Below are 15,483 nucleotides of genomic sequence, written 5' to 3'. Positions count from 1 at the left end.
CCCGAACCGTCAAGAACCGGAACTGAGTGTACCGATGCCGAAATTATCGTTATTCAAACATGCCGTCATATTTGTCCTTGAACCGATTGATCGATAAATTAATTTTCAATTTTTCGGTCAAGGTTTCAGTTTGCCCTGAAGTCATACCGAGCGATACGTGAAATGTTTATTTTATTTTTATTTCATAGACGGCGAATGAATACTAAACATCTTGATGTATTTCTATATATAGTAATCATGGTAAAAATTATTTTTGCGTTATTTATAATATATTTTTACGTAAAAAAAATTGAACCGACTTCAAAAAATAAATAAGGAACTCACTAAAATGAAAAAATAATCACACTTAGACTTTTAACATAAAAAAAGCATTTTAAAATAAAATATGTACTTAATAATCGTAACGTGCCCAGTTATATTAAATTAACAGGTCAATTGACAAGTCCCCGGCCTACCATACTAAAACACATTTATTTGGCAAATTTTTTTTTAATTCAATATAATTCCCTTCAACAGGTGATTATAGCGACCCTCCAACTATTCGATACCATTTTTGTAGTACGATTTGTCCTTTGCTTCAAAATAAGCCTCAGTTTCGGCGATCACCTCTTCATTCAACGAAAATTTCTTCCCAGCGAGCATTCTTTTGAGATATGAGAACAGGAAATAGTCGCTGGGGGGCCAGATCTGGTGGATGAGGAAGCAATTCGAAGCCCAATTCATTGATTTTTGACACGGTGCCTTTTCTTGGTGAAGCAGCACTTTTTTTTTCTTCAAATGCGGCCGTTTTTCGCCGATTTCGTCCTTCAAGCGGTCCAATAACACTATGTAATAATCGCTGTTGATGGTATTTCCAGATGGCCATAATAGAACTCGGCTTTATGGCCACTCTGTAAAGGCTTGTATTTCAATTAATATTTGCCTTTGTGTTTGTCTTGAGATATGATTGGTGAAAATTGTTAAAACCAGATGTTCTTCCATTCTGTTTGCATTTAAAACCTCATGATATTAATACAATTTTCTAAAATTAATCCCTATTTCCTTTGCACACGCCATAACCTGCCGATTTCATTCTTTACCGAAAGAAAAATTAAGACTACGCAAAAAATTAGAAAATTTAGGGCCTTAATTATATTTTCGAAGTTATTGTTTACAGAAACATCAAGGAAGTTAATTTTTATTTTCATTTGAATTTGGTTCTGTAGGAATGTTCGTCTAGTCGGTCGGTCGAAATGTGTGGCTGTCGATGCGATTGTTTGTCCGAACACTCACTACTGTTTTTGTAAGGAATTTGCACGAGAATTAAAAACATTGAAGACGACGGGAGAATTGACAGGATATTAGGTTAGGTATAGGAAGTACGGTAGCGCTGTAGAAGTGGTACTGTTACAAGAGGATAGAGAAAAGAAAAGAGAGCGAAACGTCGTCGTGGTGGTCTTTTATAGCCGGGAACCGCATGGTACCAATCCACCGGCGTTGCCAATCTTTGAACTTGCTGTAGGTGAATGCGTCGTGGCCTAACGGGTCGTAGCGGCCGCTATGCATGATGGACTTCTGTGCTTTTCGTCCGCCAGGCTAGTCTCGTGGGATATCGTCGACCATGAGATGTTGACGGGTTCCGTTCCTCGTGCTATCATTTCATGCACGTGTCAAGCAATGAATAGCCTAGAGACTGCTTATGAGATGGGGATCCCAACCAGAGCGAGGAGTTTTAAGGGATCAGCTGCCATCGAAGTAGCAGCAGGACGTCATTCGTCTTGGAGTGTTGCGATTTGAGGGCACATATAAGTGTGGTGCCTTACTTGTCCCGTTTCGTGATGCAAGGGTATTCATGTGTTGATGTTATGCATGATGGGCTTCTATGGTTTTCGTCCATCAGGCTAGTCTCGTGGGATAACGTCGACCGATCATGTGATGTTGATGGGTTCCATTCCTCATGTTATCCTTTCATGCACGTGTCAAGCACCTGTCGAGTAGCTTATGTTGAAATGGGTTACCAATTGTAGGAATGTTAGTCGGGTCGGTCAGTTGAAATGTGTGCCTGCCGATGCGATTGTTTGTCCGAATACTCACTACTATTTTTGGAAGGAATTTGCACGAGAATTAAAAATACTGTGGTCGACACTGAGGTCGATAGATGTGGTCGACGGGAGAATTGACAGGACATTAGGTTAGATAAAGGAAGTACGGTAGCGCTGTGGAAGTGGTACTGTTACAAGGGGGTAGAGATAAGAAAAGAGAGCGAGACGTCATCGTGGTGGTCTTGTACAGCCGGGAATCGCATGGTACCAATCCGCCGGTGGAACCAATCCGCCGGTGGTTGCCAACCTTTGAACTTGCTCCTGAACTGCTTGCTCTAGGTAAATGCTTGATCTAGTTCTAGAATGGTGGCCTAAAGGGTCGTAGCGGTAGCTACAGTTCCACTATTTAGGAGTACTAAACTTAGATCGCATAATTAGCAATGCCACAAGTCAAGCATCTAATCTACATCGTCCAGGAGTATCTAAGAAAATGCCACCAGTCCCATCGTTCACATCGGCATAGTTTTGTTGTTGATTTAAAAAGGGAAAAAGTTTCTTTCTTTCTAATGCTTTATTGTAAATGTCTTTGTTCAAAGGATAGAAAACCATCAACGTTATTTATCTCCGCGCCATAAAACAAAGCTATTAATGTTGTGTATTAAAAATGTTTTAATTAAATATTCAATAAAATATTCATAGCTCAGATTTCTATATATTTAACTTTTTTTGATATAATTTAAAGTATCCTTTTTATCAACGAGAGTTTATCTGGACTGGACCTAGTGTTTAACGTGGGTCCCGAACCTCGGTCCTCGGCATTAAGCCCACCGATTGGCCAGTGACCAACTCAGAGACCATCGCAGCAGAAAACATTCGGTCTTACCCAGCCTGGTTACTGTCGTGACTGAGATAGTTGTTCCTTGTCGGATTTTCCACTATTGCCTATACAGACATTTACAATTACAATCATTACAATCACAAACATAAAGTATATCCATGCACTAGCAGTATTCGAACCCATGACTATCGCAACAGTAGGAGGACGGTCCTGTCTCCATGACCACTGCGCGAACCAAGCCGGCTTATATTTAGCATTAAAACTAGACAGTAACTATGTAGTTTGTTCTAAATACAATAATTAATGGTCTAGCAAATTATCAACTAATGATCAAGGATTCCGCGGTTAACCTTGAGCAGGCAATAACCATTATTTACAATGGTACAGATACAGTGGAACCCAATAAACCAGCCTACGCAGACTTATTAATAAGTGTGAATCGAGCTCCCTCGTTTATCTCTAAAAATAATTCTGACTTTCAAACTAACCCGTTCTTTTTCTTTTTTGTTACAGAAACTACCTTACCCAAAATCAGTATTCTTTATTGTAAGCAATGAGTTCTGCGAACGCTTCTCCTACTATGGAATGCGAAGTAAGTAAATATACTGGGTACCAGTCAAATCTTGTCACAATAAACACGTTGAAAGACATGGAAATTCCGAAAATCTGCATATAAATACCGTCGAAGTTCGACGAGTATGTTGGACCTTTTTATTAGGTGCTTAAAAAATATATCTTTGTCAGAGATATCCATAGGTGAATACGCAAAGTAACCTGCTAACTAACTACTAAATTCCGTGGTTTTAACATATCTCTACGTGAAATAACAGTTTTTCAAATACTAATCATGGACCGCTCCATTGAAATGAAACATCTTTACAATATATACACAAAAAATACTGATGTAGCGATGGTGCCAACATCTCTTGTACGCTCATGCTACTAAACTAATTACAGATATGAACTAGTATAGTCTATTCTAAGTTATTTTGTACATACGCCATCTAAATTTGTAACGCCAAAACGCCGCAATGTTACCGCATCAACTCTGAATTTCAATTCAATTTGTCTTTGACATGCAACAAAATTCTAATCTAAATAAAATAATTAAACAAAATTACTGTTATCAAATATAATTTATTTTAACATTATAGTACATCTAATGCATATATTATCGAAGGACTTAAAACTACAGTTAAGAACACAGGTATAATAGTTTGTAGGTTAGAATTGTTTTGTTTACATTCAACTCTTTTCGACACCACCCATGAGGTAGAGTTCTAGGGAAAAGTAATGTATTTTACGTTCATTAGAGAGCATATTTACCTTGTTACGTTTAGTTTTTGTTTCCTTCGGTGGTGTGTTTACTTCTTAAGCCATCTTGATATCACTGTATTTTATATTTCTTCTGCTACAACCTGTGTACACCATTCTTGAAAAAATTAATCACTGAATTCTGCCTAATACATTCATCATATCTACAAACTGAATATACAGTGTGATCTTATTTCTAAGAAAAGTAAATTGCAAAAAACCCAATGAAACATTTCATTTATATGTACCTAGTAACAATTGAAATAGTTCAGTTTTTAGCAAAATTTTATGTTCTGAAAACCATTCCTTTATTGTAGCCTTTGTTGATACTATTGTCGGGATTTAATAATACCTGATGGTTCCTCCAGGTTCTTTAACAATTGATTTTCAAACCATAACATAAACATGTTATGGTTCATTTATCCATGATATTCGCCCTTGGGCTTGGAAGAAAATGCTAATAAAAGGAATAAAACCATTTTTATTACCTGCATGAATAACCATATATCTGCAATTAATTATTAGTAAATATTATGACCAACAGAACCTAATCAAATGCTATTGTAAATTTTACCTTTTTCCATCAATTGTTGTTGTCTTTACACTTTTTATGTTGCTGTCTTGCCGAGAGTGGCCCAATGAACCATTTTGAAATATCCAAGTTTCATCAAGATACACAGTCAAATATAATTTATCTTCCTTGAACAATTTTCTCTGAAATAATTTTATTAAATTATTTTTACATCAATAAAATAGTTTGTGTACTCACTGTTCTTATACATTTCGTATATTTGATCTCGAATAGAGCCAATATCAAGACGGCCAAGGCCCACTTCGTACGTAGACGGGTTTTCTTGGTTGTATCTAACACATTGTTCTTCATTTTTAAGTGATGTTGGCCACAGTGTCCACACTAAATATACAGCGCAGCAGCAACGCGCTAAAAAACATTTTCAATAAAATTGCAGGAACTTATAATATTTAATAATATCATCAATATTCACCTCTCTAACTGAATTTACGGACAAAAAGCATTTTTTAGGCATTTTCAAACGAAATGATCAGCTCATTTTCCATATATTTCTTCCATTTGTCATCATCGGGTCGTTAAAAGACATCCCTGAGAGAGTTTTTAAGCTTTCTGGGCACGTATAAGCGCAAAAGTCTTCAAACTTCTTGGGTTTGAGAATGCGCTCCGATCTTCTTAATACTGGTACACTTTGGATATCTTCTTCAACCTAGATGAATCGCGCTTTACTTGTGCAATATGATCCGTGATGCTCACATCTCTGCTAATAAATACTGTATTTTTCTATTTCTGTATCATAATCTACAAAAGTAGAGTTCTTATCCCATTTATGATGTTTTTCTTTGGAAACGTGAATCATAACAGTTGCCAAAAATGTATAGAGTTTTAACATCAGGTACTTGTCCAATTAAACGAATTATTTGCAATATATGTAACATTTTTTCTTTCGTACGTGTGATGGAGTTCATCGTAAATATACAAACGGTGTTTGACCTGTATGTCCATTGCAGTAATACTTTGCCACTTCCCATATCAGATGGTAAACAGCAATTGCTCTGAACCCATATATGTACTTTTAAAACCCATTCGCAGTAATTGTGTCTTGACCCACGTAAATTATGTTTTATCTTTACGTCCCAAATACTTTTTAAAAAATGTAAAACCTGCTGCGATAACCGGTTGCAGTTGTGCGAATTTACATAAGTAATTGTACCTTGAATTGTTTATTTATGAAAACTATTTTCAAACAATTTTAGACGCAACTAATAATAGTTTAATAAATATATTATATTTATTACACGATTATATGCTACTATAATCAAGAAATAGTAGGACTGAAGAAAACCACGATAATTAGTTTTTCATTATTAAATTCCATCATCGGGCACAATTATCAACAAAAAATTGGGGACGGGAAATCTTGGTTTTTTCTTCCCGACTACTTCAACACATATTCAATTTATATGACTCTGTAACCGTTCTACTCGCCTGGTTTAGCCCAGTTGGACCTCTATTTTTCCCCAAACTCAAAAAGCCTTTTCGTCTAGAACAAGATTGGGGATATTCCAACAATTAATTGAAGAAATGTTTAAAAACATTCAAAACATCAAGGCAGGATGTAAATATAGGCAAAAGTCCCACTACCATTTTGATGATTGCGCGCCATCTTGATTATGGCACATTTAGCTCAGTTTCACTTTAACCATTGTGTTGTGTAGACGTCCAAATTTTATTATGGATAAATATACGCTACAAGAACGAGCAGAAATTATGTCTGAAGGCTGTCCGGTGAAATTGAAAATTTTTCGTCTGAATTGATAATGAGCGATGAAGCCCATTTTCTTCTCAGTGGCCAGACGTGGCCATAAACAGAACAGTCGATTTTGGGGAACACAGAATCCTCAATTAATTCATGAAACATCATTGCATCCACTAAAAACAACTATACGGTGTGGTATTCATGCTGTAAACATCAGAGGTCCCTATTTTTTTGAAAATGACCAAGGTGTTACAGTTACTGTTACTGCTAAACGATACGAAGATATGATTCGAAATTTTCTTGTGCCTGAAATGGACAATTTTTTTTTTGGCCTGGAACCGGGTAGGGAAATCCTGTTACGGATACCTGGTCGGGAAGACCTGCAAGAATAAGCGAGTTGGACTGGTTATGTGGAGGCTGCCTCTGGGCTACCCACTAAACCCCACCCTATCGTCTGCGTAAAAAGCAGCCTCAACTTGTGGTCTCCTAGGGATATCTGAAAGAAAGATATTAAATAGAGCGGGTGCCAGTAGGGAGCCTTATGGAACTCCTGCGTCGATGGTTTTCCGGCTAGAGAAAATATCTTTAATCTTCACCTGGAACGATCGTCCTGACAGAAATGATTTGATAAGAGCTGTTAGGTCATCAGGTAGACCTAATCGGATGCATTTCGCCACTAAGCCTTCGTGCCAAACCTTGTCAAAGGCTTTGGTTAGGTCCAAGAAGGCCGCTCCAAGTCTTTCACGTCGGTTAAAAGCACAGTTGATTTTTGCGGACAGCCGATGGGCCTGATAAACGGCTGAATGTTTAGCGCGGAACCCGAATTGCTCATCTGGAATGATATTGTTTGTTTTCGTAAAATCATTGAGGGCATAAAGAATTGCTCTTTCAGCCTACTTGGAAATGGAACTTAGTAGGCTGATAAGTCTGTAGTCAGAAGGTGATGACTTAGCTCCTTTTTTGGGGATAACTGCGATGAATGCATGTTTCCATGTGGATGGAAAGTGTTGCAGCCTTAGAATGGCGTTGATGATATTACATAGTTCGGCGAGCTGCTTGTAGGGAAGATTTTTTAGTTGGGCTATCGAAATATTATCGAAACCCGATGAAATGGACAAGCAAGGACTAGAGGACATGTGAGTTCAGCAAGAGGTGCCAGAGCTCACACAGCTCGTTCAACAATTCAATTATTCATTGACGTTTTTCCACGAAGACTAATTTCGCGAAGTGGTGATTTAGCACGGCCAGCCAGACCTCCGGATTTAACAGCACGGGATTTTTCTTATGCGGTTTTTTAAAATCAAAAGTTTATGTGAATAAGCCCCAAACGATTCAACATCTTAAAGACAACATTCGTCACGAAATTGAAGAAATTCAGCCTCAGATGTTGCAGTATGTTGCAAAAAAAATGTAAAGACCAAATAAACTTTTTATGAAAACCAAACTTACTCATCTTTTCTTTGAGCAAAGTTATATGCAATCAAAATGGTAGCGGGACTTTTGGTACCATGTTGTATAACATATTTTATTAGTGTGGGATAAATGCATCACTATGTGTTTTTTCAAATTAAAATTAAGTTGGACTAAGTTAAGCTAAAGTTAATAGCAACACCTATACACTTCAACAAGTTCGTGTTGTTTGGTTCACTTCAGTCTTCTGATCTCCTGTGCGTTGCCCAGTAGTTATGTTGCCTCTATGTTAGTATGATTTAGTAACCTTCTTTCATGATTTATGGCGAAATCTTGGATAATTTTATAGCTAAACATAGTGTAACCCTATACTTTCTCATCTTAGGTCAAGTTGAGAGAACCTTCCGACTTATCATTACAGTTGTATAATTTTATATTTGATCTTCCCAATTTTTTCTTATAATTTATAAATTTTAATTTAGTTACTCACATTTTAACTATTTGAGTCACTATTCCAGTCAACCACTAAATTGTTAATTCCCAATGTATCAAACGCTTGTTCACGATTCCACCATTTGTCAGTTTCTTCTTCCGTCAGTTTGAGGAAATTCATCGAGCCCAATTAATTCTTGATTGTAAATCCTTCCATTGTAGCAATTCTTTGCTACATTCCATATCAATTCGTTTGGATTGAATATACGGTGATAGAGAAGAAGGGGCAAGATATTTCGTAATTACAGATTTTGTCGATTCACTTTTTGCGATCTTTTCAACCAGTATGCTATAGTATGGTGCATTTTCTATAAAAAAACAACTGATGATTCTTCCAGATTTTTTAACAGTTGATTTTCAAACCAGATCAAAAATATATTCTGGTTCATTTCTAACACTAACTCGGCTGCAAGAATAAAACCATTCCAATTTCCAGCATGAAGAATGATATGCAGATATGAATTATTATATATTATGACTAACAAAACCTAATCAAACGTTGTCTAATTTTAACTTTCACCTTTTTCCATCAACTTTTGTTGTCTTTACACTCGTTGTAACGGTGTCTTGCCGAGGATCACACCACAGCCTTTTACACTATTTAAAACCTATGCCTCGAAACTAAGGGATTATCTAGATCCCTCAAAGAGTCTATTCCTAAATTATCTCAGAATTACAGAGTACTAACAAACATTAAGTAGCTACGTGAAATTTATCAAAACCAGCAAAGCGCCAAAGCAACGTTTGTCTGTTTATAACCTCTTTTTATAACTAATGTTTTGAAGAATTTTGTTGACAACCGAACGACTTTTGCAGGTTGATTCTGTTACATGTTCGAACGCATCAGACATCATTGTGTCTCTATTTAACTTGACTAAAATGAGAAAGAAAATAAGAAGAAATAAGAAAAAGAAAATAAGAAAATAAAATATAAATAATAATAAAAAAAGAAAAGAAAATATTGTCCACTGGCAACACATTAATCATCTTGATAACGTGAGTTGTGGCAATTGCTTCTGTTGTTGGATATCCGCGAATATCCGTCAATCCCGCCTAGCTTAATTTAGAATATGGAAACCCGACATGGTTTCTTCAATAGTTGATTTTCAAACCAGTTTAAAAAATATGCTCTGGTTCATTTCTAACACTAGCTTCACTGCAAGAATAAAACCATTCCAATCTCCAGCATGAAGAATGATATACAGATATGAGTTATTATATATTATGACTAACAAAACCTAATCAAATGTTATTCTAACTTTTGCTATTTTCCATCAACTTTTATTGTGTTTACACTCTTTTTAATGCTGTGTTGCCGAGGGTTACACCACAGTCTTTTACCGTATTTAAAACCTTTGCCTCGGAACACTGTACAAAGGCATTATCTACATCCCAAAGGGAATATGTTCCTAAATTATCTCAGAATTAGGGATTTTCTATTATAGTAATTAGACGGACTAAGCAGCGATTTGAAAGTTATCACAACAAGCAAAGCGCCGAAACAACGTTTGCCTGTTTATAAACTCTTATTGCCGCTAATATTTTGAAGAATTTTGTAGACATTTGACAGCCGAACTACTTTTGCAGGCTGATTTGGTTACATGTTCCAACGCATCATACAGCATTGTATCTCTATTTAACTAGACTAAAACAAGAAGGAAAATATTGTCTGATTCTAAAACGAATTTACAAATTACGGCAGGCAATACTTTAATCATCTTGATGACGTGAGTTCACTGTTATCTTGAATAGACGTAGCTATTAGTGGCAATTGCTTCTATTACTCGAAAACCGCAAAGGTGACAAGTTCCACAATTCAAGTTCATGAATAACAAAAAGGTCTAAAACATCGAATTACCAGATGGAACCGTAGGTACCATAAATATTCGGAACGATTTATTCATTTACTTCTATGGTACATGTCTTAATCAGCGTTTCTGTACAACGTTCAAGAATATCTTTAGCGAATAAATAAAAATTAATAAATATTTATTGTTATACTAGCGACCCGCCCCGGCTTCGCACGGGTGCAATGCTGATACTAAATTAAATACACTACAGAAAAAATATGAACGTTGTATATAAAAACATAGCGGCCCGCTCCGACTTTGCACGGGCATAAAATATATATGCCCATGTCACTCAATGAAAACATGATTAAAATCGATCCAGTATTTTTGGTTCATTCATTACTGCCCTTGGCCTGCACGCATTAAATTTGGAGTAAAACAATTCCTCTTCCCCTATACTTACTATGAAGATTTCCTGCTATCTTTGGAATATCTAAATCATACAATTTTTATTACATTACACATTTTTAAACGCAAACTTTAAATTTGTAATATCTCCGAAAATATTTGTTTAATTTACATGCTGTAAGGAACCATATTGATCTATATTAATTGCACACTGTATTTAAGGTACTTAATTCGATAAGGATTAATGCCGTATTGCCTAAAATAGCTTCGTAAATAAGCCATTTTCTCACGTAAAAAGTAAACAATAAAAATGGTTAATGTGGGTTATCCCTAAAAGATAAACATATACCATCGCGGACTTTTTTGTAGACCTTTTTATGGTGTACAATACTGTAGTACATTAATTTGATCTAACTCGTAGGGTTAGGCAGCGTTTTTGCTAATTGCTAAATAAGCCTAAAAAATAGGTTAATTTACGACATCACGTTAGAAACCTCTAAAATTAGCAATGTTGCCTTTGTATATTATGCATGTATTATACATATAAACCTTCCTCTTGAATCACTCTATCTATTGAAAAAAACCGCATCAAAATCCGTTACGTAGTTTTAAAGATTTAAGCGCACATAGGGATATAGGGACAGAAAAGGCGACTTTGTTTTATACTATGTAGTGATTCTAAAATAGCGTTATCATTTGTGTTTTTTTTTTTCAGCCATTCTCATTCTCTACCTCACCAATATCCTCTTATACAATGAGGCGGACGCCAAAATCATCTACCACACCTTCACCATGTTCGTGTACTTCTTCCCGGTGTTCGGAGCCATCATCTCCGACAGCTGGCTGGGCAAATTCAAGACAATCCTGTACGTCTCCATGATTTACGCTTGCGGCAGCATCTTACTAGCCTTGAGCTCGGTGGAACCACTTAATATACCACAGAAGCCCTTCTCCATACTGGGCCTGTTCCTGATCGCCCTGGGGACCGGAGGAATCAAACCGTGCGTCTCAGCTTTCGGGGGCGACCAGTTCGTCATACCTCAGGTAGGTGTCCAGGTTAAGTGAGCGAGACCTAGGAATGTCTAAATAATAAAAAATCCATATTTTTCTTGGTCGATATATCGATATTTTTATCAGCGGATATTTTTCGATATATTAAAAAAAAGAAATTTAAATGTTAATAAACCTTTAACATTGGTACTTAATTTGAAATGTTTAATGCATATTACTTAACTAGCGACCCGCCCCGGCTTCGCACGGGTGCAATTCTGATACTAAATTAAATACACTACAGAAAAAATATGAACGTTATATGTAAAAACATAGCGGCCCGCTCCGACTTTGCACGGGCATAAAATATATATGCCTATGTCACTCAATGAAAACATGATTAAAATCGATCCAGTATTTTTGGTTCATTCATTACTGCCCTTGGCCTGCACGCATTAAATTTGGAGTAAAACAATTCCTCTTCCCCTATACTTACTATGAAGATTTCCTGCTATCTTTGGAATATCTAAATTCATACAATTTTTATTACATTACACATTTTTAAACGCAAATTTTAAATTTGTAATATCTCCGAAAATATTTGTTTAATTTACATGCTGTAAGGAACCATATTGATCTATATTAATTGCACACTGTATTAAAGGTACTTAATTCGATAAGGATTAATGCCGTATTGCTTAAAATAGCTTCGTAAATAAGCCATTTTCTCAAGTAAAAAGTAAACAATAAAAATAGTTAATGTGGGTTATCCCTAAAAGATAAACATATACCATCGCGGACTTTTTTGTAGTACAATACTGTAGTACATTAATTTGATCTAACTCGTAGGGTTAGGCAGCGTTTTTGCTAATTGCTAAATAAGCCTAAAAAATAGGTTAATTTACGACATCACGTTAGAAACCTCTAAAATTAGCAATGCTGCCTTAGTATATTATGCATGTATTATACATATAAACCTTCCTCTTGAATCACTCTATCTATTGAAAAAAACCGCATCAAAATCCGTTGCGTAGTTTTAAAGATTTAAGCGCACATAGGGATATAGGGACAGAAAAGGCGACTTTGTTTTATACTATGTAGTGATAACTAATATTATTCTGTACCAACGCGTTTTTCTCGTGTTTTCAGCAAGAGCTTCAGCTGGCGACGTTCTTCTCCCTGTTTTACTTCTCCATCAACGCGGGTAGTTTGATTTCGACGTTTCTGACGCCCATCCTGAGGAACGACGTGCACTGCTTCGACCAGGATAGCTGTTTCCCTTTGGCGTTTGCCGTTCCTGGAGTTTTGATGATCATCTCTATCGGTAACGTGGAGTGTTTGTCGATAAAATGGAAAAACACCGGATAATTGTTCTGTTTTCAGTTATCTTCGCTCTCGGAAAGCCCATGTACAAGATCAAGGAGCCCAGAGGGAACATTTTGGTTGAAGTAGTGAAGTGTATATGGGTAAGCCACATTTGTTTTATTTTATTTTTCAGCCTTTTGCGTTTCCAAGCCTTATAACAACTATTCGTAGCGTTGTAGTTGTTCGTGTTTATGAAAGTTGTAGTTAAAAAGTAATTTCCGGTTAAATTTTTGTTTACAACAGATTAACATACTAACAATAAATAATAGCGAAGAATCCTCAGAAAAATTACGAGACAAATTACAAAAACCTGGAAAATAAAAACCTAACTATAACATGTCAATTGAAAAGTCTCCGGCCTACCATAGTCAAACACATTTTTATGGCAAAATTAGTTTTTTATTCAAAATAATTAACTTCAAGGGTGACACACTGATTGTAGCGACCCTCCAACTTTTCGATACCATTTTTGTAGTACGATTTTTCCTTTGCTCAAAATAGGCCTCAGTTTCGGCGATCACCTCTTCATTCGACGAAAATTTCTTCCCAGCAAGCATTCTTTTGACATCTGATAACAGGAAATAGTCGCTGGGGGGCAGATCTGGAGAATACGGTGGATGAGGAAGCAATTCGAAGCCCAATTCATTGATTGTTGCCATCGTTTTCACTGACTTGTGACACGGTGCATTGTCTTGGTGAAGCAGCACTTTCTTTTTCTTCAAATGCGGGCATTTTTGGCGATTTCGTCCTTCAAACGGTCCAATAATGCTATGTAATAATCGCTGTTAATGATCCTTCCTTCCTTAGCGCTGTTTCGCTAAGTTTAAACATAACAAACTGGAATTTTTGGATCGATGTGCGATAATGACTCAAACATGGATCCATCACTTCACTCCGGAATCAAATCGATCATCTGAGTGGACAGCAACAGGTGAACCGCGTCCAAAACGCCCGCAGGCACAACAATCGACTAGAAAGGTTATGGCCTCGGTATTTTAGGATGTACGTGGTTTAATATGCATTCACTATCCTGAGAAGGGAAATATCATCAACGGTGAATATTGTATAAAATTTTTGGAGCGTTTGGAGGCCGAAATTGCAAAGAAACGACCGCATATGGCAAATAAAAAAAGGTGTTTAATCAAGACAACGCATCGTGTCACAAATCATTCAAAACAATAGCAAAACTGCATGAATTGAACTTTGAATTAATCTCACATTAATCGTATTCGCTAGATTTGGCTTCCATCGACTACTAACTATTCGCAGAGCTCAAAAAAATTCCATTTTGAGGCAAAAGATAAATCAGTCTACAAAAGTGATATTGAAATGTTAGAGCGGCACTGGAATGGTTATGTGGCTCTTGATGGAGATTATGTTCATGAATAAAGCAGATTTTGAACAAAAAAAAAAACATGTTTTCTTTGTTTCGCCCGGAACTTTTCAGCCCGTGTGTTATACACTGAATAAATCAGTAGCTGTAAATGGAAATGGAAATTTTATGTAGAAATATGTCAAAGCCATGGAATTTAACAGTTATTTAACAGGTCAATTGAAAAGTCCACGGCCTACCATAGTAAAACACATTTATTTCGCAAAATTATTTTTTTTATTCAACATAATTTCCATCAAAGGTGATACAGTGACTCTAGCGATCCTCCAACTTTCCAGTACCATTTTTATAGTACGATTTGTCCTTTACTTCAAAATAGGCCTCAATTTCGGCGATCACCTTTTCATTCGACGAAAATTTCTTTTCAGCGATCATTCTTTTGAGATCTGAGAACAGGAAATAGTCGCTGGCGGACAGGTCTGGAGAATACGATTAATGAGGAAGCAATTCGAAGCCCACTTCATGGATTTTTACTATCGTTTCCACTGACTTATGACATGGTACATTGTCTTGGTGAAGCAGCACTTTCTTTTTCTTCAAATGCGGTCGTTTTTCGGCGATTTCGTACTTCAAACGGTCCAATAATGCTATGTAATAGTCGCTGTTGATGTTCCTTCCTTTTTCAATGTAGTCAATGAAAATTATTCCATGCGCATCCCAAAATGCAGACGCCATAACCTTGCCAGCCGACTATTACGTTTTCCCACGTTTTAGAACGGGTTCATCGTGTGCAGTCCACTCGGATGACTGTCGATTGGACTTCGGAATGAAATGATAGAGCCATTTTTCATCAATTGTCACATATCGACGCAAAAACTCGGGTTAATTACGCTTGATCATCTTCAAACACTGCTCCGAATAATCAACTCGTCGTTATTTTTCGTCAAAAGTGAGCTCGCGCGGCACCCACTTTGCACAGAGCTTTCTCATACCCAAATTCAGTTGATATCTTTAGAGTGTCTGCTATTTTATTCAATTTCAATTTACAGTCATTCAAAATCATTTTATGGATTTTTGAATGTTTTCGTCTGTCTTTTGCATACCTCGTATTCGGTGCTCATTTGACCACGACTCAACTTAGCATAACAATTTTTGACGGTTTATTTGCCTAGGGCAGTGATCTTTTGAGCATTAGGGCTAACTAAAAAACATATGAATTTAACTCTAGTAGCGC

General features: G+C 36.5%; 2 protein-coding genes across 3 annotated transcripts in view; one reads left to right on the top strand and one right to left on the bottom strand.

Annotated features, from left to right (window-relative positions):
* LOC143203932 (peptide transporter family 1) overlaps positions 1-15,483 on the top strand; it is a 100,751-nt gene that overhangs the window by 79,406 nt on the left and 5,862 nt on the right. For both annotated transcript variants that reach the window (XM_076416262.1, XM_076416263.1), the window contains 4 exons: positions 3,373-3,451; positions 11,277-11,605; positions 12,701-12,875; positions 12,935-13,017. In XM_076416262.1, the coding sequence (XP_076272377.1) occupies positions 3,373-3,451; positions 11,277-11,605; positions 12,701-12,875; positions 12,935-13,017 (666 nt within the window). The remainder of the gene's footprint in view (positions 1-3,372; positions 3,452-11,276; positions 11,606-12,700; positions 12,876-12,934; positions 13,018-15,483) is intronic.
* On the bottom strand, positions 3,981-5,165 carry LOC143203762 (uncharacterized). Its single transcript, XM_076416029.1, has 5 exons — positions 4,943-5,165; positions 4,748-4,887; positions 4,422-4,681; positions 4,194-4,344; positions 3,981-4,139 (listed from the first exon to the last, which is right to left on the bottom strand). Exons 1-3 carry the CDS (start codon positions 5,054-5,056, stop codon positions 4,582-4,584), a joined length of 354 nt encoding a protein of 117 aa, XP_076272144.1. The 5' UTR covers positions 5,057-5,165; the 3' UTR covers positions 3,981-4,139; positions 4,194-4,344; positions 4,422-4,581.

Source organism: Rhynchophorus ferrugineus, unplaced genomic scaffold (assembly GCF_030347505.1).
Source record: "Rhynchophorus ferrugineus isolate W39M unplaced genomic scaffold, kcgeb_rfMv2 rfM10, whole genome shotgun sequence".
NCBI classification, from domain to species: domain Eukaryota; kingdom Metazoa; phylum Arthropoda; class Insecta; order Coleoptera; family Curculionidae; genus Rhynchophorus; species Rhynchophorus ferrugineus.
The sequence above is the reverse complement of the archived record's forward strand: the minus strand, read 5'-3'. Positions and strand labels throughout refer to the sequence as shown.

Bases quoted from the DNA above. Each gene is read 5' to 3' on its own strand.
- LOC143203762 (XM_076416029.1), bottom strand. From the start codon at position 5,056: ATGAAGAACAATGTGTTAGATACAACCAAGAAAACCCGTCTACGTACG. The intron at 4,888-4,942 runs GTGAGTACACAA...AAATTATTTCAG, and splicing joins ATACGAAATGTATAAGAACA to AGAAAATTGTTCAAGGAAGA. The intron at 4,682-4,747 runs GTAAAATTTACA...AATTAATTGCAG, and splicing joins ACAACAATTGATGGAAAAAG to ATATATGGTTATTCATGCAG.